Source organism: Nelumbo lutea, chromosome 2 (genome assembly GCF_056320005.1).
Source record: "Nelumbo lutea isolate HS-2025 chromosome 2, American lotus-T2T, whole genome shotgun sequence".
NCBI classification, from domain to species: Eukaryota; Viridiplantae; Streptophyta; class Magnoliopsida; order Proteales; family Nelumbonaceae; genus Nelumbo; species Nelumbo lutea.
The window spans coordinates 20,219,188-20,241,347 of record NC_142685.1 but is presented as its reverse complement, the minus strand read 5'-3'; the positions used below and the strand labels follow the sequence as shown (position 1 = coordinate 20,241,347).

Here is a 22,160-nt window from a genome sequence, read left to right as displayed (position 1 = left end):
TAAAACTACATGATAAAATTGATGTAAAAACTCTACGCTTTTCTTCATGCTTTTCGAAGCTCAATGGTAACTTTTTTACGGTTCGGAACCTCATCAATGCACTTTTGCATCGATGACGTTTTGCATCACTTATAAACGTAGCTTAAGGGTTGGAGTAGAGAGGTGAAGGCAGGAATTGATCCCAAGCCAATGGGAATTACGTACACACACCAATTACAAGGTGAGCCAGCATCTACAGTATTCTGGTTTTTCTACAATTAGGTTGTTGACAACTCAATGAAGTCATTGTTTGGTGGTTCAGTACTTGCTCATTAAACCAAGTTAGAAGAGATTGTCAAAAGACTCAAAACAACAGAAAGTTGTTTCCTTCAACATCCCTAGCACTTAGAGCATTTGGTGAAAAAACACTTATTTTAAATAGGGGTTTAGCACCTATTTTTTGCCCGGTCCCTTCACTCCACCTCTTGGTACCCTCCTCTTAGACTCCAGATACTTAGAAACATAACCAGATCAGCACGAGACTTCCCAAAATCCAAAATACCCTCCTCTGACACAACCCACAAGACAAATAAGAGCCTTGAGATCAATATCAACATCCAATCAGACATCATCCCTAGACTTTGAAAAGTACAACCTAGTTACACATCAATTTTCATGACTAAACTCTAAAGATCCACTATTCATCACACCAAATTCCCTTCTAATGGCCCTGATCTATGCGATATCCAAATCCCAACTCCTCCAAAATCAAATCCAACATATCCATCACCCCAAGATCATTAGGAAGTAACCAACTAGCGAATCCCACCACAAATCTACCAAGATCCCATGACCCTGAATGATGACCAAGATTGACCTTATCCTTTTCAGATCAGAACCATCCAGTTGAATCCTCCCCTTAATCCATGCCTACCCACTAAATTGTAGCTCAAGATTCCCTCATTTAACCCCCCATCGAGCCTAAATCCTATTCCAACAAATCTCATTAATTAGAGCCTACCAACCATAATCCCAACTTCACATGAAAAATCAGACCTTACCTTTGCGTTCAAAAACCCAAACACTTTCATTTGACCATTAAAAAAATAAGATTCCACTTCGAACCCTCTCGTTGATTGGAAAACCATAAGCTAAGACCATGATCTGAACTAAATCAATCAATCTACATCTCTGATTAAAGATCCATCACTTTCATTAGATTCAGGATGATCAAAAGTGCCAACCCACCAAATTTCATCCCAAAATTCCCCCATTTGACCTTTCATCAAACAATGATTCTGTTTCAACAAATCTCATTAATCCAAACTTTTTAGCCATAGATCTCAATCATCCCAACCCCATTTGTCCAATCAGACCTCACCACTGTGTTCAGACCAGGACGCCAAATTTCTTGACCAGACTCATTCGTTTGACCTTTAAACTAAAAAGATGTTGTTTCGACGCACCAGATTAAATCGCCATGTCATCTAGCACAACCTGAAGACTTATATGGGTGATGGCTGACGTCAGACCCATTCTTGACCCATTATAACACTTGGACCAATGAAATAGAGCCTAATCGGCTTAAAAAACCCAAAATACTAAATAGGCCCCTACTTAAAACCAAGAAAAGACAAAATCACTTTAAAAAGTTCATCAAATTTATATTTTCTACCACTAACAGTTAGGGGTGTAAACGGATCGAATTCGAATTGGATCAGGCAATATCCAAATTCGAATCCAATTAGAAAATCCGATATCCGAATTTGATTCAATATCCGACGGATATTGAAAATTAATATCTGAATTCGAATCTGATTAAATATTCGAATATTCAATTCGATTCGAATTTGATTAATTAATTAATTATTTTAGATAATTAATACATATATAAAATAAATATTTTATTGATATAAAGTATATAAATTATTTATATAACTTAATTATTATATATTATACATAAGAATTAAATAATCAATCGAATTCGAATATTAAAGTTGTTCATAACAAGACCCAAACCGACCAACCCGATCTGATCCAACCCAAGTTGGCCAGTTTTTCTTTAGCACCGGTCAGTTTTAGGTTACAAAAAAACATAAATCGATGGTTCAGTTCGGTTTCAGTTTTCATGTGTGAAAACTGAAACCGAACCGACCCAAACTGACAGATATTATATATATATATAAATATTTCAGTTTTAATATATATTTGTGGAAATATATATATTTCAGCTTTATTTCAGAAATATACATATTGTATATAAAATTTCTTATATATAAAATATCAGTTTTAATCCATCAAATCATTTTTAATTTCCAGGCATCCAGCCTTTGCTTTCTTAGACTTGAATCCTTTACCGTTCACACCAAGAGAATCATTCACGAAATCGACCCATACTGATTCAAACCGACTAGGTCGGTTTCGGTTTCATTTCTAGGTAACCCGACCAGGTCGGGTCGATTGGAAAAATGCCAGTAAACCGACCCAACCCGACCCGTGAACAACCCTATCGGATATTTATCGAATTGAATCAGGTCATATCCGAATTCAAATCCGATTAACTATTCGGTAAGAATAGGATATCCGAATTTGACCGATTAGATATTCGAATTATCCGAATTCGATTCAATTATGTCGAATATCAAATTCGAAATCGGATTTTCAAATACCGTTGACACCCTTATTGACAGCCCCAAATATGAGACTGTAGCGTCTAGTACACCCTCAGCTCCCATTGGCTACACAAAACCCAGGAAAACCACCTCCAAATCAAAGAAAATGTTTCACCAAATAAGAAAGCTTGACTGGGCACCCATTTCTTTGAAAGAATCTTGCCTATTTCAATGAAAGAACTCTGCTCAACCATAGACATTGTACTGTAGCTGAGCGAATTTCATACCATTTTCTCTATAAATAGAGACCCAACTCGAGATTGAGAAGGGGGGGGGACCGAGGAGGTAACCTGAGGAAGGGACAGAAGAGAGAAAACCTGAGGGAGTTCCCTAGAGAGAGAGAGAGAGAGAGAGAGAGAGAGAGAGGAGATTTCTTCCAACCCATATTTCCTCTTGTTCACCCGAAACTCGGAAGTAATCTAAACCCCATATTCCAAATTTGTCTCATCCATTTTCAAGCAGAAGTTGTCGCAACCGAAAACACTCCCTAGTTCAAGAACCCATTCAAGCTTCATTCTACCTCATTTCGAGTTGTTGGAAAACTCCCGTCAAGGCACATACGAAAGGTAAGTCTTTTTTAGTTTTTCTGCGTTGCTTGAGGTTCTGAAATGTTGGAGAACCATTACTTACAATTTCTTCTTAACTGAGAGTAGAGGCCAAGAGGCGAGGGTCTTAAGGAAATCAGTACCTTAGACCCAATAACATTACCTCAAAATCGGTCTTAGGAGGAGTTGAAAGCATGTTCCTCCAGATTTAAGAAACTCTTGCAACCAATTTTGTTTTCTCTAAAAAGAAACTGAGCCTGGACAACTCCCATTTTGGGCTACAAACAACAGTTTGGAGAGAGGGGTGCATAGCACCTTCCCTCTCCCAATTCTTGGGATTCGAATCTCTTGGCTGTGTGCCTTTCCCATGAAAAACGGAATCACTATCAAAGACTTAGATCGATTTTTCACAACTAAAAATGAGGGCCCATTTCCTCTAAAAAATGGGTGGTGACTCTAAATCCTCTGAGTCACAAGGGATAATATAGGTATTTTTGAAATGGCGTGGCAGACCAAGACAGATTAGAAAGGAAATAAGTGCTTATTGAATAAGGACTTAAAAAATAAGGCTGAATTTTGAGCTTTTCAAATAATCACTTATTCTTATTTAGGACTTATTTCCCAAATGCCAATAAATGATTATTGGTGTGGTCCTGGCCCAAAATAAGTGCTTGTTTGAGTAAACACTTATTTTTAAGCACTCCCAGGCCAGCATACTAAAAGTAGTTAACTCTTGCAATGCTATAATTCAAAAACACATTTGGCATAGTGTGGATTCTAGTGGCAATTAATATTATCTCCTCCAATCATGTGTTTAGGGATGTTAATAAGCTTGCTCATTTTTGGCAAATTTGGACAATGTCTCGAATTCTATATAAGGTTTAGAAATAGAAGTATGGACCATATAAAAGAATTTGTAATGAATATTTTTGCATTTTCTCTCTTCCCAAATAGAGTCTTGATGCTTCAATCATCTTTGCATACTTTTGCCAATTTGTCCTTGGCTCAATTTGAAAAGAGTATAAATACAAATATATACAAGATAATACAAAATACAAGGTTTTATATTCTATATATTTGTATTCATACTCCTTCCAAACTGAGCTTTAACAATCCTTAATAGTAGATCCAATTCCGGCATCATGTAGAATTAAGATCTTATGTACCTGACTACCTTAAAACTTTGTCAAAGAGACCTTGGGGAGGAAACCCAACGAAAGAAAATCTATCAATTACTAACATGACACATGCCACGATCCCACTAGAAAAGATAAAAAGAAGAAAAAGGCCTCCGCGGACTTTGATTTTAATTTTAGGTGGTGATTGGTTGGAAGTTTTTCCCGATATCATGTGGATTCAATAAAAATAAAAATAAAAAAAGTTAAAAAACACAATTTTGCCAAACAACACCTAAGATTACACCAATTCGAACTGGGATTGCACCCACCTCACGACACTTCCAGCCGTGAAGGATTCCACCAATTCACTTAAACTGTATGGGCTGCCACAAGCGCTCCTCACGCACTCCCTACAGAACATCCCAACCACGAATTAGGAACATCTCCCTTACCGCTGTAATGTTGGGATGTGGAGTGGGGAGCCTATCCGATGTCCAATTCGCTGCCAACGTTCCCGTGTATTACGTAAGTAGGCCGTAACCCCCTTCCATGAATGTTCAAGAGTGACTGGGAGACTGAGTCTGAGTGAGAGACGAAGAACGGAAGAACGATTAAGATATAAATAAACGATTCGCTGAATACTGAAGATTGTGGAAGAGTGGATTGTGGAGACCCGAGACGATTGAACAAAGCTCTCCGGTAGAACACCATAAAACTACTCAGTACTCAGTAGTCCGTGAGAGAAGAAGAGAGCTGCTTCCCGATTTTCAAGATACCGACGCTCTGATAAGGTTATAGCTTCGATAAGCACGATTTACATTATTTGTTGCTTTCATAGCCTCTTCCGATCTTTTATTGGCATTTATTCTTTCCTTTTCGAAATGCAGATTTTCTGTAGATCTGTATCCCGATATCTCTGCCTCAAAATCTGACGTGCTATATCCATACTACCCTTTTATTCTCTTGAAATCTTTAGCTTCTTCTCTAGAATCTTTTGCTCTTCTTGAGATTTTGTTTCTATTTCGAGTTCCTGTCCCCGTGAACTACTGATTTTGTCTTGTGTTCTAAGATCGTCGATCTCTCCTTCTTTGTTAATTGTCGATGTCTGATTTTAGTATAATTTTTACAGTTTTACCAGGTTTCTCTAGGCTATAATCAATCCAGGAAAGCTTCCAGAACGACTTGATCGTAGAGAGATTGAAGCAAGACTCTAAAAGGTCGGCCAGATCTAAAAGCTCTTGAGTATCTATTTGGAGTTCTTCGGTGATATTCGATTGCCGAAGCTTTCTGTTACAACTTCAGAGCACAGTTTCTAGTTTCTACGGTGTTTTGGTCCATTTCCCTCCACTTTTGGTTTTAACTCCAAGAAATTGAAGTCAAGAGCAGTCTTAAGAACTTAATTTCGTTAGTAAATTCTTTCTTCCATTAACACAGAGTCGGATGAAGTTCCATATAAGGACTAAAAAAGCTTAGGATCTTTTGCAGGGAAAACGACCTTATCAAAGAGTAAGAAATGAAAAATTCTGTTTCAGAGCAGAGCTTCTACGTTGAGAGTGAAGATGAAGACGAAGAGAAGGCATATACCAAGGGAGCTGACGACGGCAATGATTCAGATTCATCCGATGCTTCATCGGTTGGAAGCCAACAGCAAAACAGGCCCAGTTCTTACAACACTACCTGGCCACAGAGTTACAGGTACTTCGGTAGATGTCTCATTGCATCCACTCTTGGTTCCATCCAACCTGGATATTCTTCCAAATCCAACGACCAGGATGGCTGCCATGTAGGAAGACAGGATCATTCCCTATCGACCATGGATGCAGGACTCATCAATTCTTTTTGTTTTGGATCAGATTTGTTCAATCAATGCCACTTTTCTTCACTGAATAGTTAATGTAATGACACTATTAATGTTTGCTCTTGGTTAATTTCCAGGCAATCTATGGATATTTACAGCAGCGTGACTTCACCCAATATTGGGTTTCTGGGAACTCCTACATTGTCCAGTTTAAGCAGTTCTTTCCTTTCATCCTCGCTAAAAAGGAGACACACGCCTGAGATACTATCCACCTTGGTGAAGCCTCTGTTACCCACAGTAACTGATTACCAGCAACAACAATTACAACAGCAGAGGCAGAGCTCTCACTCTCTACTTCCTCCTATTCCTACAAAGAAACCTTCTGCAAAGAAAATAACCCCCGATCAGAAACCCCACAAGGTCTCACATGAAACCTCTGCTCCTCGCCAGTGCTCCTACGGACAATCTGTGCTCAATGGTAAGCGGCCTGACGCTCTATCCAACTATATTTACAAACATTTTTTCTATGCATGCGGTAGATAGTAAGTCCTCGTTCATTCAGTCCTTCTCACGGCAGCCGGGACCGCTTGCTTGTGCCCACGTGCCATGTGCCATGTGCCGTGAGTGTGATGGATGGGAGCCGGGACGGACTGACTGAATGAGGACTTACTAAGCACCCAGTCAGCAGCCCTCTTCCTAGCTCAACTCCGAGTCGAGTCCGGATCTGCTCCCAAGTTGGAGCGGTGACGGGATCTGCTCACAACAAAAGCTGTCCCAAGTCCCAAGACACTTCCAACAAGATTGGTGCCTGCACCAAGAGACTGGAAGTCTGGAACCCACCTTATCTGTCATGTGAGCACAGATCATGTTGGAACGGTTTGAAACATTTTTTCTATAGTTGGCCTCCGAGTGCCATTGGAATTTAGATCAACTACCAACACAGTCCCAACAATGTTCCAACCAACCATCATAGTTGTACATTGGGAATGGCTAGGGATCTGCAACCAATATAATGCTCCCAACCCTGTTCCAACAGGCAACTGCATTCACAGATGAGGAACACCTCCCTTGTCATATATGGGGAGATCTTTCCGATGAGTGGTTGTAGGGCCTTGTTGGGACAGTGTTTGGTGCATTTACTGGTAGCAGATCCAAATTCACTGGAAACATCTTTTCATGAATGGCAAGGGAAAGGAGGCATTCCTAATGTATGGACTGTTGGGATAGTGTTGGGGAGCGTTTTATTAGTAGCAGATACCAATTATGAAGTATGTGGATATAGTACTGCAACCATGCAAAACTACATAAGCCAATTACTACTAACTCCACTCCTCAACTCTACTTTCTATAAAGGGTAAATTGCTGAAACCTCTCTTGTATCCCTGCTTTATGCTAATAACAATGTTCTCCCTTGAACTTTCTAACATTGTTACATCTACACCCCTCTTTTATCTTGAGATGATAAAAGGAGGTTATCAAAATATCCAACTTTGACCATTTCAATGATAAATTGGATTCTACACTTGTCCTTCCTTTTCTACAATTTTTGTATAGTTTGTTGAATTATATATAACTATTGAATTTATGAATTTTATGTATTTTCTACATTTTCTACTTTTTATTTTAATATATATTTTTGAGTTTTTTATCATTTTTGTTTCTTTTCTATAGGTTTTGCCATTTTACTGGAGATATATATATATTTTTTGAAAATTTTATCATTTTATTTACTTTTTTCTGCAAGTTTGATTTTTTGGTTGAAATATATTATTGAAAAAACATATCATTTTTATGCTTTTTTTTAATTTGAATTTTTTGTTATATACTCTTAAATTTTTATCAATTTTTGTGTTTTGAGAAAAATATTAAATGTGGTGGATATACAGATCAAAGCAGGTGGGCTGATGTGGGTTAGGGTAGATTCTAACCCACTATTGAAGCAGGATGTAAATGACTCTTTGCAATCTTGACATTTAAAAATGTTGAGATGATGATATCATCAATTTCAATTAACACTCTAATGTTGAGTTATAGATGCAGCAATGAAGTTGAGGGGAAAACAGTACTATCAATACAAAGTAGGGTACTGAACTTGACGCAGGTGGAAGCAATAAACCGGGCTGGCTACGCAATCACCGGGCAACCAAGCTTCTAGCGAAGCAAGAAAGAAAGAAAATCTCTAGGAGATAAAAAAGGTGGCGAGAATTGAAGAGAAATCTGAAGTGTGTATTAACTGGAAAATAGCAGTATTTATAATACATCTGGAAATTGTAAAAGAACTAGGAAAGAACAATTAGGATAGACCCAAACATCCAATCTGCTAGGATCGAACTCTTCTTGGCTTGATTTCCACCATCCGATCTCCCTTGATGCATGAATCTTGGGAACCTTGGATTATCTTGAATTCTTGGAAATCTTGATGGGTCTTGAATTCTTGAATTCCTGATGAATCTTGAATTCTTGAATTATCCTTGGATTCTTGAATTATCCTTTCTTGAATTATCTTTTCTTGAATGATCCTTATCCTATGGGCTGCCGCCCTTATGGTGAGATGGGCCTTGGGATGGGCCTCCATCATTCTCCCGCACTTGGAAAGAACTCGGCCCCGAGTCATGACTAGGATAGGCAAGTGTCATCTCTGGTAGGTAGCGGTGAAGGTCGGCAACATTAAAGGTCTTAGAGATACCCATATGATCTGGGAGGTCCATGACATAGGCATTGTCATTGATTTTCCTCATGATCTTGTATGGGCCGTACTTCCGAGGCTGTAATTTGTTGTATTTTCCCACGAGAATCCTTTCCTTCCTCAAGAACACCATAACTTTGTCACCGACGTCAAATACTTGGGGTCGACAATGCTTGTCTGCTGCCAACTTGTATTTGGCATTGATTTGCTCTAGCTACTGCTTCACTGCTTCTTGGACGGACTGGATTTGGTCTGCCATCTGTTCTGCGGAGGTATTGGTACTGGGTACTCTGGGTAGTTTTACTATGTCCAGTGCATGATTAGCAACCTTCATGTAGACAATGGAGAATGGAGATCTACATGTAGAATTGTTTACTGCATTATTATAGGCGAACTCAGCCTGTGCAATGGTGAAATCCCATTGTTTTGGTTTCTCCCGACATATGCTGCGAATCAAATTGCCCAGGGTCCGATTCACCACCCCGGTTTGTCCGTCTGTCTATGGATGGGCCGTGCTGTTGAAATTTAGTGATGAGTCAAATAACCTCCACAGGGTCATCCAAGAGTGGCTTAGGAACCTTGTGTCTCGATCTAATGTAATAGTCTTGGGTACCCCGTGTAGACGGACAATCTCCCTAAAAAATAATTTGGCTGTCGCTAATGCATCTGCTGTTTTCTTGCAAGGGAGGAAGTGAGCCATTTTTGAGAACCTGTCAACCACCACGAAGACGGAGTCCATGTTCCTTTGGGTCTTTGGCAAGCCTAGCACAAAATCCATGGGCAGGTCTTCCCAAATAGTAGTAGGAACGGGTAGGAGCATGTAGATACCAGTATTTTGGGTTTGTCCCTTAGTCGTCTGACAAATATAACATCTACTCACAATGGTGGACACATCCCTTCTTAATTTTGGCCAGTAATAATGCCCCTGAACTGCTTCAATTGTCTTATCCCTTCCCAAGTGTCCTACTAATCCACCCCCATGCAGATCCCTGATGATCTTTTCGCGGAGGGAGGTGCAAGGGATGCACACTTGTTCCCCTTTCATAAGGAACCCATCATAAATGTAGAAATCATCTGTTGGCTGCCGATTCACACATTTCTCCCACACCTGTTGGAAGTCCTCATCCTGGGCGTATACTGAGGGTCTTGATGAGGGCTACACGTCTGCTAAGGACATCGGCCACCTTATTCTGTTGTTCAGCCTTGTACACAATTTTGTATGGGAATTTGTCAAGGAAAGCAGACCATCTAGCATGCAAATCACTCATTAATTGTTTTTGCCCACTGAGATATTTTAGGGCCTGGTGGTCAGTGTAAAGAACAAATTCCTTTGCAATTAAATAGTGTTCCCATGTTTTGAAGGCTCTTACCACAGCATAGAACTCTTTGTCATAATTAGACCACTTTCTCATGGCTTCACATAATTTTTCATTGAAGAAAGCAATAGGTCTCTTTTCTTGGGACAATACAGTCCCTATGCCAACTCCACTAGCATCACATTCAACTTCAAATAATTTATCAAAATTTGGCAAGGCAAGGACATGAGCAGTACATAACTTCTCTTTTATGAGAGCAAAACTTTGCTCTTGTTCTTTTCCCCATTGAAATTTTTCCTTTTTAGAACATTCAGTGATGGGAGCTACAATACTGCTAAAGTGTTTAATAAATCGCTTGTAGAAAGTTGCTAACCCATGGAAGCATCTCACATCTATGACATTTGATGGGGTTGGCCACTCCCTAATGGCTTTCACTTTTTCTTCATCTACTTTAATTCCTTCCTTGCTCACAATGAATCACAGGAATAATAAATTATCACTCATAAAAGTGCATTTCTTCAAATTAGTATATAATTTATTTTCCCTCAATGCTTTTAGGACCTTCCTAATATGTCACATATGCTCAGTGATAGATTTGTTGTAAATTAAAATATCATCAAAATATACCACAACAAATTTACCAGTAAAGGGACGTAGTACCTGGTTCATCAGCCTCATGAATGTGCTGGGTGTGTTGGTTAGTCCAAAGGGCATGACTAACCATTCGAACAGGCAATCTCTAGTCTTGAAGGTTGTCTTCCATTCATCCCCGGGGTGGATTCTGATCTGATGGTATCCACTCCTGAGATCGATTTTTGAGAAAACCACAACCCCATTAAGCTAATCTAGCATGTTGTCCAGCCTAGGAATAGGGAATTTATATCCAATAGTAATTTTGTTGATAGCCTTGTTGTCGACACACATTCTCCAACTGCCATCCTTCTTGGGTGTTAGCAAAGCTGGTATTGTACAATGACTCATACTGACTTGAATGTGTCCATTTTTCAATATTTCTTCTACCTTCTCCTGTAAAATTTCGTTCTCCTTGGGACTCGTCCTGTAATGTGGGAGGCTAGGTAGACTAGCACCTGGAACAAAGTCAATATGATGTTGTACATCTCTCATGGGAGGGAGTTCATTTGGTAATTCATTTGGAATTACATCATGGAATTCATCTAGTAGTCCCTACACTTCCACTAGAATTTTATTTTCCTCCAGGGTCTCATTCATATGTTCTCCATTTACTACTAACAAATATACCTTATGGGTATCCTTACATTCTTTCATAAATTCAGCATGATGATGGGTAATAGTAAGAAAATTCTTCTCATTTGTTTTTGGGCCTTAGGAATATTCTTTTCAGCCATGGGTAACAAGGTGTAGCGTATACCTTTCTTTTCAAGTTGGTAGGTATTCTTCCTACCCATGTGCCTTGCATTTGTATCAAATTGCCAATGCCTACCCAACAAAATATGGCAAGCATCCATGTCTACAATATCACAATATACTTCATCATTATACTTACCAAAAGGAAATGGTACCTTGCAGCCTTCCTCCACTCGTACGCTGCCTCCTTCCTTAATCCACCCAATTGTGTATGGGTTTGGATGTTTTTCAGGAAGTAATTGTAACCTTTGTATGACATCCCTGCAAATAATATTTTCTTGGCTGCCACTATCAATAATTAAATCAAATAATTTACCCTTAACAGTACATCTAGTACAGAACAATCTATGCCTTTGAGAGGTATCTTGATTTTTTTGGGACAACATTAATTTTCTCACAATATAAGTATACTCTTCATGTTCGTATGGACCCTCTTCATCTTTCCCATCAAGTCCACAGTATACTTCATCCTCCACATCTTCTTCCTCCTCCCTTTCTACCATATTAACTGCCTTCCTTTTGGGACAGTCACTGGATCTATGCCCAACCTCATTACATTTAAAGCATTTAAAAGGAGCAGGCTTTGCATAGGGATTACTGGGTTTAGGAGGGTTGGAAGGGTTACTTTAAGTATGTCCTCCTGTGATAACCTTACCGGCGTTAGCTGTACTTGTCGGGTGAAAAAGTTGTACTGCCAGGACTGATTTGTTCTTGTCGACAGTTGCCGGTCTGTTGTCGCCCCCTTTGTACCGGCGATAATTATCACTACGTGCCTTGTCTTGGAACATCAATTCTGCTTTCAAGGCTAGGTTCCTTGCTTTCTGCATACTAAGAACCATCTGTACACCAATTTTATCTCTGATGGACGGTCTCAAACCGCTCAGATAACGGGTTGTCTGCTGGTTATCACTTTCAGATAAGTGATTTCTTTCAACTAATATCAAAAATTCAGATGTATATTCATTAACACTACGGGAAACCTACACACACCGTTGGTAAGATTCAAACATGTATTGTTCATAATCTGGGGGTAAAAATCTACCTCTTATAAGCTGTTTCATGTGCCTCCAAGTTCGAACAGGATCCCTTCCTTCTCTGATCCGGGTCTCTCTCAGGCGTCCCCACCAAATAGATGTGCCCCCCTTCAATCGGAAAGCTACCAATTTTACCCTTCGTTCCTCTTGTATCTCCATGTACTCAAAGAAACGATCAACTTCTGTGATCCAATCTAGAAGTCCCTCTATGCCAAGATCTCCACTAAAAGTAGGAATATCTACATTGAGTTTAAATTCATCATTATTCCTACGGGGATTGAAATTACTTTGATTGTGCCAATTTTTGTCGTTTTTGTCGTTGCCAGGAAGAACTGGAGCACCACCAAATTCTAGCTCATCATCATTGTCGTCGTCAAGCACTGGACGTCGGAACGCAGCATTGACGGGTTGCCTGTCGTGGTCATCTCCTTCGATTGGATGTGGATTTTCCCGCTTTCGTGGAACAATCTCCTGTAACAAGGTTTGCAGTTGTTCAACCATTTCTGCCAACTATTGTTCGATGTTACGTGTGGCCGTGCGCTGCTCTTCGATTTCTCTCCAAACAGCTAGGAACCCCTGATCTCCGTCACGAGGTGGGTTGTGACTGCTGCCATCTTGGTTGGCCATCTGACTGGGCGAACTCCCTGCTCTGATACCACCTGACGCAGCGTGGAAGCAATAAACCAGGCTGGCTATGCAAGCATCGGGCGACCAAGCTTTTTGCGAAGCAAGAAAGAAAGAAAATCTCTAGGAGATAGAAAAGGTGGCGAGAATTGAAGAGAAATCTGAAGTGTGTATTAACTGGAAAATAGCAGTATTTATAATACATCTGGAAATTGTAAAAGAACTAGGAAAGAACAACTATGATAGATCCAAACATTTAATCTGCTAGGATTGAACTCTTCTTGGCTTGATCTCCACCGTCCAATCTCCCTTGATGCATGAATCTTAGGAACCTTGGATTATCTTGAATTATTGGAAATCTCGATGGGTCTTCAATTCTTGAATTCCTTATGGATCTTGAATTCTTGAATTCTTGATGAGTCTTGAATTCTTGAATTATCCTTGGATTCTTGAATTATCCTTTCTTGAATTATCTTTTCTTGAATGATCTTTATCCTTATCCTATGAACTGTCGCCCTTATGGTGAGATGGGCGTTGGGATGGGACTCCTTCAGAACTAAAGAATGTTTGCTTTATACCTCATTTAAGCACATGGTCCATGAGGGCCATGTCCTCCGACCAGGTAGAGGCCAAAGTTACCTTAATTTACAGGGTGCTCTGGAACTAGGGGTGATGATTTCATGATCATAGGTACATGCTCTTGTGACGGATGTTATTAGCATCAGTCCTCCTAACTCTTAATAAGGTTGCAAAAGGATCCGAGTGAATCGGATATGCGTAGTTACATAGGACTTGGATTGGATAAATTAAAAATAACTTTAGTATTAGACTTACAAGTTTCCAATAAATATACAGCATTCAAATTGACTTTATGCATTTCAAAAAAACGTCTTTACTATTAATTATATACATATAATAGTCGAAATTCTCATTATGTACAAATTTGCATATCGAGAGTATCATACAGGATGATTATATGTAATTTACCCTGTATTTGTATAAATATTATCAGTGGTTAATATTGTCCTAGAATTAGATGAATATGTGAATAAAACATATTTGATTATTCCCCACCCCCAAAATAAATAAATAAATAAAAGTTAATATGAATTTCTAAGTTGCCATATTTAATTAGCAGAAAATGGAGGGGCACATTACTGGACTTGGAAAGTAAAAGAAAAAATAAAAAATTTAGACTCAGTTCATTTGTATGTGAATTTGATTTGCATCACTGGAAATGAATGGGAGTGCAAATAGGCTGAATAAATTATGGTTTACTTCTGCTAACTTCATATTTGATTTTGTCTTACTTATTATGGTAAATAAAATAGGAAGACACATGATAATGTCCCCACTTTTGTATGAAAGAGAATGTAGGTAGGAGGGAGCTCCCATGAACAATTCAGCAACCCCCAGTGAACAATTCGATTTATTTCTGCTAACTTTATATTTGATTTTGTCTTATTTAAAGTAGGAAGCCAAATGGTACGATCGCCACCTTATATGAAAGAGAATGTAGGTAGGAGGGACGAGGGAGCTCTCATGAACAATCAGTGACATCCGTGAAAAACAAATACACCACCATTTGTAATAAATTGATTAAATTCAATACATTACATTGGTTGATTTTTTTTAATTTCAAATGGTGGCATGTTCCCCAGGAGGTCACTGAATTGTTCTGCAACAATGGTCACAGTTAATGTTATTATGGTAGGAGGAGGGTTTTTTTTTTTTTGTATTACAGTGAATAGGAACCAAGATGATTTAATCCCCACTTTATATGAGAAGGAATTAAATAAGATAAAAATTGTGCAAATTTTGTATTCATTCAGAGTTACACCACAAACAAATGCCTTAAGAAACATCTTCAGATATGAGGGTTTGATTCTTCAGTTAACCAATTTACCTTCTGCTGAGGCCTGATCGCGTTGGTTAGGTATTTAAGGGCCTGTAGGCCGTCCCAAAATTTTTACTTTTACATGTTCAAAGTATAATATATGACAAAGTTCTCAGTCTCACTGTTAAGAATTAACAACAGTAGCATATCATTTGAACTATGGGCTATAGATTTGGAATATTAAACCAATTCAATTATGGCATGGGCGTTGGGCTTGCTTTATCATTTCCTGCTAGGTATTAGTAGCGATACTATCGTTTTCATTATATTTGCTAATTTTTCCACAAATGTAAAATGCAGGCATTAATGTTCTTTGCGGGGTTGGAATCCTGTCTACTCCTTATGCAGCCAAGGAAGGAGGTTGGCTTGGCCTCTCTATACTGTTCATAATTGCCATGCTCTCCTGGTATACTGGAATCCTGTTACGCAAATGCCTAGACAGCGAACCTGGACTTGAGACATATCCGGACATTGGCCAGGCGGCTTTTGGTACCGTCGGCCGTTTGTTTATATCCGTAAGTTTCTGTTTTTTGCAATTTAACCAAGTTTTGTCTGTCTTGGGCCTAACCCACGGAACCATTTTTCCACTCAAACCGTTCCAAAATTCTAACGGCGCGTTCTAACTTCTACCCACCAGGGTTGCAAATCGGCGGGCTGGCTTGGTTTGAGTTCAACCCAGACCCAACTCTAAGAATTGGATATAAGGACCGAGTCCAATGTCAAGTCTAAACTGAAATTTGATGAACTTACGCTGGGTTTGGGCCTTGGCTGGGATTGGATTGGTCAATCAGTCAATGCTAAAATTTGATATAAACATATGTTTGTATATTACTTACGCATATATACAATGTATGCATGCATATATATATTTATATATGTATGTATATACATAGTCAGGCCGGATACAGACTACCTCAAACCTAAAGTCTAGGCCCGGACCCAACTCAAAATATAAAAAATCCAAACTTTTGGGTCCAGGCCCAACTCAAGGACAAAAATCCAAATCCAATTCATATAAAATTGCAGACTGGGTCAGTCCAGATTGAGTTGGACCCGTCAAGTTGCACCCCTACTAACCACACCACATGCTTATACCAATATTCTGGGTCGGGTAGGACCTATATAGCTGTAGGCTCAAAGTTTTAGCAATCTCAAAAATTCTTTCCAGTGAAGAATGTTTTACTCCATGTTTGCAATGTGAACTCATTTTTATTAATACAATTATATGCGAGTGCAAATAAGAATATAGATCCTAATTTGCTCTTGCTTCATGTTTTACTTTACTTTGCTTCTAGTTCTAGCCTTCATTTTTGCAAATAAACAAACAAAGTAAAACCTGCAACAAAAATAAAACAATAACTGCTCTCAATCTCATTTACACTCAGTAAATGAAATTGCACTGCAAACAAGCAAAAGTGGCTATCACAACAGCATGCCATTCAGCCATCAAGGAACTCTCCTTATGAAACAACTTATTCAAGCAAAGACAAAGTAGTGATTCAGTTGAACCTATTCAACCATTATCAAACGATAGGAGATGCCCACTGAAAGTCAGAGATATTTACGGGGTCTAATATGAGGGGTTCACACATAATAAAACCTGATGGCTAGCGTCTGATGCTCCGTTGCATCTTGCATGTTGTAAAGCCTATAAGAGTTAGGGGCAAGGTCAAAAAAGACATGAATCGAATATTGAAGTACTAAGGAAAGATTTGAAGACCCATAATTTTACGATGGACATAAGCTGAACAGAACCATTTCCCTAGGATTAGTTTTTTGTTGAGTGTATGATGCACTTTTAGCACCTATGACTAAACTTAGCTTGCTTACAGAGAAATTTTTTTGTGAATTTTGTGACACGAAGAATAATTTTATATTTAGATTTTATGACAACTCAATTCAGAAAATGTTATCATTTGTACTATTTGAACAAAATGGCTGACGCTTCTTTTATGTTTTGGGTGCCAGATAGTTCTATACGTGGAACTTTACGTAAGTACTGCTTCTTTTCAACTGATTCATTGTTTCTACGCATGTTTAGTTCTTTACCTCTTAGAATAGTCCTAATATGAGAACAATTGTGGTCTCTGACGTTACAGGCTTGCTGCGTCGAGTACGTCATTTTGGAAAGCGATAATTTATCGTCGTTTTTCCCAAACGCACATTTAAGTTTTGGCGGGTTGCAGTTGGACTCTTACCATCTTTTTGCGTTAATATTCATCCTTGCAGTTCTTCCTACTGTGTGGCTTCGAGACCTTAGTGTTCTTAGTTACATCTCAGGTGAGAGCTATTTACGATTCGTCCCGGTTCTGATGAATACTGAATTTTTCAGAGCTTAGTGTTCTCAGGTGAGAGCTATTTTACAGCATTGCAAATGGTGTACATCTCTTAAGTCTTATCTACGTAGTCAGAAACTGTGCTTACCAGAAGGAAGAACAACGTTTGATTAATAGACATAATCAAACATATTGGTTCTAGGAATGGTCGGTCGTTTTCATCACTAATGAAAAAATATATATAATAACAAAGCTGTAAAAAAGAATGAGCAAATCCAATAGAGAACTGCTCAAATTTAATTCCTTGTTACCCATTTTTTGCTCCTGTAGACGCCTCACGGAATCTCTTTACTACATAGGATATGGCTGAGTCCCGTTTTATTTTGGTAAAATTAAAGCAACTGCACAATCTGAGTGAATTGATAGATTATCTGAACTACAATGTAAAATGAGTATTGTCCCAACAAAAACAAGTAGACTTATAGAGTACTTGTTGCCTGTTTATGTTAATACTAATAGTACAATAACAGTGATGGCCCTTGGAAACTTTGATTGGTGTTTTCTTTTCTCTCACTTTGCCCTTTTTATTCTTTACAGCTGGGGGAGTCATTGCATCGATATTGGTGGTTCTCTGCTTGTTCTGGATTGGGCTGGTGGATCAAGTTGGCTTTCATAACAAAGGGACTACACTGAATCTGACAACCCTTCCAGTTGCCATTGGGCTCTATGGCTACTGCTACTCTGGACATGCTGTCTTCCCAAACATCTACACTTCAATGGCCAAACCAAGCCAATACCCATCAGTCCTCTTGACAACGTAAGTTGAATAATTTGCATTATCTTTACTCTTCAAATTTAAAACTGCACTTTGTTAGATGGTTTTGCTTTCATATAAGCTTTTCGGCTTTCAGGTTTACTTTCTGTCCTTGTGTGCAATCCCGGTGTCATAACCAAATCTTATACAACCATTAAAAATTTATAATTCTGTATAAAGGTTTTCTACCACAAAACCAAATATTTGCAGATTCCACAGCTTTATGATATCTCGACCAGGTTGATATTTGACTAATCACCACTTTTTATCAGAACCAGGAGTACTAATCAAACCTTCCCATTTAATCAAGTATTCTCCTTTTACGGAGAAAGATGTTCTTTGTTATTTTTCCGTTTTTGGTAGTAGCTATTGTCCACTATTTTTAAATTTTCATGACATTCTCATGTAATTCCTTCTAAAGTCCTAATTTCTTAAGTTGTTTTGCAGGTTTACCATTTGCACTTTGTTGTATGCCGGAGCTGCTCTGATTGGATATACAATGTTTGGGGAAACAACAGAGTCACAGTTCACTCTTAACATGCCCCATGATTTAGTAGCTTCAAAAATAGCTGTCTGGACTACGGTATAACACTAAAATCCTTACTAAAACAATTTTTTATTCTTAATTAAAGTCTTTGATTAGAACATTTCTCACCTCCTCCTCTTCTCTTGTTATTATTTTTCCTCTTCATTTAGATATAATGTAGGTTTTTGTGCCTTAGATAGGTTTACTTTGGAGTATAATTGGTGCTACTGTAATTGAGTAGATATTTTCACCTTTGCATTCTGATGAACAGTTGTATAGTTTACCATCATAATGGCTAAGATCACAGGTTAATGTGTATTTCCTTCTTCAATGTCTAATAGCCACTTGTGTTTTAGAATAAAAGAAAATTTTCCTTCCTCCAAATGCTAAATTTTAATTTGCAGATTATATGCTGTAACAACTAACAAGTAGTTCTTTAAATTAAGAATTTCGTTATATGCCAATCAAGAATATATTTTGTATTCCTCTTGAAATGTTTTGAACAAGTATAAGATCACAACTAGATTACTTAAAATGATATATATATTAGTATTAAAAAATAAATATAGAATTCCGTGGGTTTAATGTCTGTCATTTTCATTCTTTTGCAGGTGGTTAATCCATTCACCAAATATCCTTTTTCCTGAGATTATTGGATCATATACAATACTTATGTGGGTAACATAGTTAAATTCTTATGCAAGACAAAAGTAAAATTCTCATATAGGAATAATTAATCCCGTTATATTAGTTGTAGTTGGTTGGATTATCATGGTTCTTACTTACAAACATAGGTAAAGGTTTACTGATGATAATTGGCTTTTAATTGCTGAAAAATCTTCTAAGTCGTATTATTTCTTTTTGAATATTCCATGTTTGTGTGTGTGAAAGAAAAGTGTTTTTTCCCTTAATTGCAATTCACGTATGCATTAACCATGATGCCGGTGGCATTGAGTCTCGAGGAATTGATACCCTCAGTCCATCTCAAATCTCACATGTACGCAATCCTCATTAGAACAGCTTTGGTGATATCTACCTTGCTGGTGGCTCTCAGCGTCCCTTTCTTCGGTATGCCTTACAACATTATTGATAAATTTAGTATACCTATCTCTGCATTAGCAATGATTCTATCTGTTTGTCCTCTTTGGTGAAGACAGAGTGGAGTCCCTTCAGGTCCAGTTATAGCCTTATAGCTTAACTGTTCGGACAGGGTCCTGCCTCCTTTGCCACTGAGTCTGTCCCTCCCAGGGGTGTAACATATGATCCATGAAACTATAATATAATGGGGGCAGTGCACCCACCATTTTAATGTGTCCCACCCGAAGATAGGTGAAAAGCATATCGTGGTAACTGGACCAAATGTAGGGTTATAGTTGATCTCATAGGCCAGTAGTTTCAAACATGTCTTGCATTTTAGCAACCAAAAGCATATTTGGATCAATTTTCAGCTAATTCCATTTTTATCACCTTCAGGTTTCGTGATGGCACTAGTTGGATCTTTATTCACCATGCTTGTTGTAAGTTCTCTATTAATTTTTTTTCAATTTCTTGTTATTAAAATTTTTGCTTAATGTTTGGCGTTAAAAAAAAAAAAAGAAGATTACTCATTGCTTAATGTCTGGCAGTCTTTGATACTTCCTTGTGCTTGCTTTTTGAGGATCTTGAGGGGTAAAGTGACCCTGTTTCAGGTATGTTCTAACACTCCCTGTATCCAAATTAGTATTTGTTTTATCTTTAGCTTAATTGTGTTGCCCTCCTTCTTTCAAATCTTACTTTGATGGCTGGCTATATATATTATTATGAGACATTTTTTAATCAAGAAATATGTCTTAATCAAATTGAATAACTTCTGCTTCAGGTTTGAACTCAGGAGATTATTCAGTAGATTATTTCTTGTTAACGTGTGCCATTTCTTTATGGAATGAAAAGACTGTTTTTATTTCCCCCTGCTGTGAATTAACGTAAGAAGTAGATGTCAAGAACCTCTATAGCCAGAGCTCAAGTCCATGGAGCAGCAGTTACATAAACTTAATAGCAATAAGAAAAATATTTTTTTTTCTTTTTATTTATTTTTTCGTTTGATGATTATCTTTTGAGTTGGTTAATTGTTCCTTTCCCTGATTGTCAGTACATATTAACATCTTTTTTATTTTTTGTAGGGATCAATGTGTATTTTGATTATTATAGTAGGTGTCATATGTTCTGGCTATGGAACATTTTCAGCCCTCTCTAAAATTATAGAGAATTTGAGCTAAAGCATGGAGGTTCCCAACAAACAGAAAAGATATCATGATTGTGTACACCATATTTAGTAGTCCTCCCTTTTCCTTTTTTTTATTTTTTGTTCATTCAATTTTCTCTATTCATTTTCAATGCCTATTAAGTTGATTCCATAGTAGACGTGAGCAATATTGTAATTTTATTTTTGATAAGTGAGCAATATTGTAGTTGGACCCTTTATTTGAATAGGCATGCTGATCAATAAAAGAGGACTGTTAGTTAGAAGCGTTTTTTAGACATTAGCATGTTTATAATTATCACCATCATTTGGGATTGGCTACATTTATCTTGTTTTGCCATTCTGTTTTATTTAATGTCATATCCATTGTAAAATTATGAGCGTTTAACTCATTTCTTATTCCTCCAAGTCAACTTCGTTTAGGTTTGTCTATAACCCTTTTAGCCCCTTCAACTTATTATAGATTGCTTCTTCATATAGGTGCTGTAAGTGGTCTTTTAGTACATGGCCAAACTATCATAGTCTAATTTCTCTCATTTCTTCAATTATTGGAGCTACTCCTAGATTTTTCAAATGACTTCATGTTTGTCTTATCCATTCTATTTTTCTCACTTATCCATGTCAGCATATAGCTATATACATTTCTGCCACAGTTTTCTTTTTAATATGTTATTTGCTCGTTATACCAACTAGCGATCCTTGAAGAACATACAGTATTAAAATTAAATAAATGTTATTGCATGAACATAAGCAAAGATAAAATTTCAGCATGCCTTGTAAGTAAATACAAGACCCATCAATAGATGAGTCTCATCTAAGACAGCGCCAAAACCAAATATTATGTCAAGATCATAGTAACTGATTTTCATATCCTATGTTTAACCATGGTTGCAATCACAGAGGTAGGTGAGTCCGGATCTCTAAACGATGACTCTACCCACATGAGATCGCAGCCACACATGAAGAACATTTCATGCTCTTGCATGTTGTTATGCATGGAGAGATATTATCAATACATGGATGTAGTGTTTTGTGGGTAGGTGTGGGGTAGAGTTCTTGTGGGCAAGTGATCCAAAGTCGAGGTAGGGTCGTAGAGATGATCATTTCTACCCTGTTCAAGAGAATCCAACCCACAAAGTTTTAGGCTTGAGCCTACGTTTTGTATCGAGGCCCATTTGTACTCACATCAGGCCAAAATATTTGCCATCAGGCTCACCCAAAAATATACATATATTTTTATTTAGGGTAAA

At 37.9% G+C, this 22,160-nt stretch overlaps 1 protein-coding gene across 5 annotated transcripts; it reads left to right on the top strand.

The window, feature by feature from the left end:
- The first annotated feature begins 4,865 nt into the window (after positions 1-4,865).
- LOC148869027 (amino acid transporter AVT1C-like) lies at positions 4,866-21,173 on the top strand. Of its 5 annotated transcripts, none has more exons than XM_088969508.1 (15): positions 4,868-5,105; positions 5,202-5,247; positions 5,444-5,531; positions 5,800-6,009; positions 6,250-6,590; positions 15,356-15,570; positions 17,024-17,047; positions 17,155-17,335; positions 17,929-18,148; positions 18,593-18,728; positions 19,283-19,302; positions 19,594-19,739; positions 20,145-20,188; positions 20,297-20,359; positions 20,831-21,173. In XM_088969508.1, the coding sequence occupies exons 4-15, from the start codon at positions 5,828-5,830 to the stop codon at positions 20,924-20,926; spliced, it is 1,668 nt and encodes a 555-aa protein (XP_088825634.1). In that variant the 5' UTR covers positions 4,868-5,105; positions 5,202-5,247; positions 5,444-5,531; positions 5,800-5,827; the 3' UTR covers positions 20,927-21,173. The 5 variants fall into 5 exon arrangements, with proteins under 5 accessions (XP_088825633.1, XP_088825634.1, XP_088825635.1 ...); XM_088969510.1 differs by having other exon boundaries at positions 4,870-5,105; positions 5,444-5,718; XM_088969507.1 differs by lacking the exon at positions 5,202-5,247 and having other exon boundaries at positions 4,866-5,105.
- Positions 21,174-22,160: the final 987 nt, after the last annotated feature.

Coding starts and splice junctions, on each gene's coding strand:
- LOC148869027 (XM_088969507.1), top strand. CDS start 5,828: ATGAAAAATTCTGTTTCAGAGCAGAGCTTCTACGTTGAGAGTGAAGAT. Junction 19,740..20,144: donor TCTCAGCGTCCCTTTCTTCG/GTATGCCTTACA, acceptor TATCACCTTCAG/GTTTCGTGATGGCACTAGTT. Junction 20,189..20,296: donor CTTTATTCACCATGCTTGTT/GTAAGTTCTCTA, acceptor AATGTCTGGCAG/TCTTTGATACTTCCTTGTGC.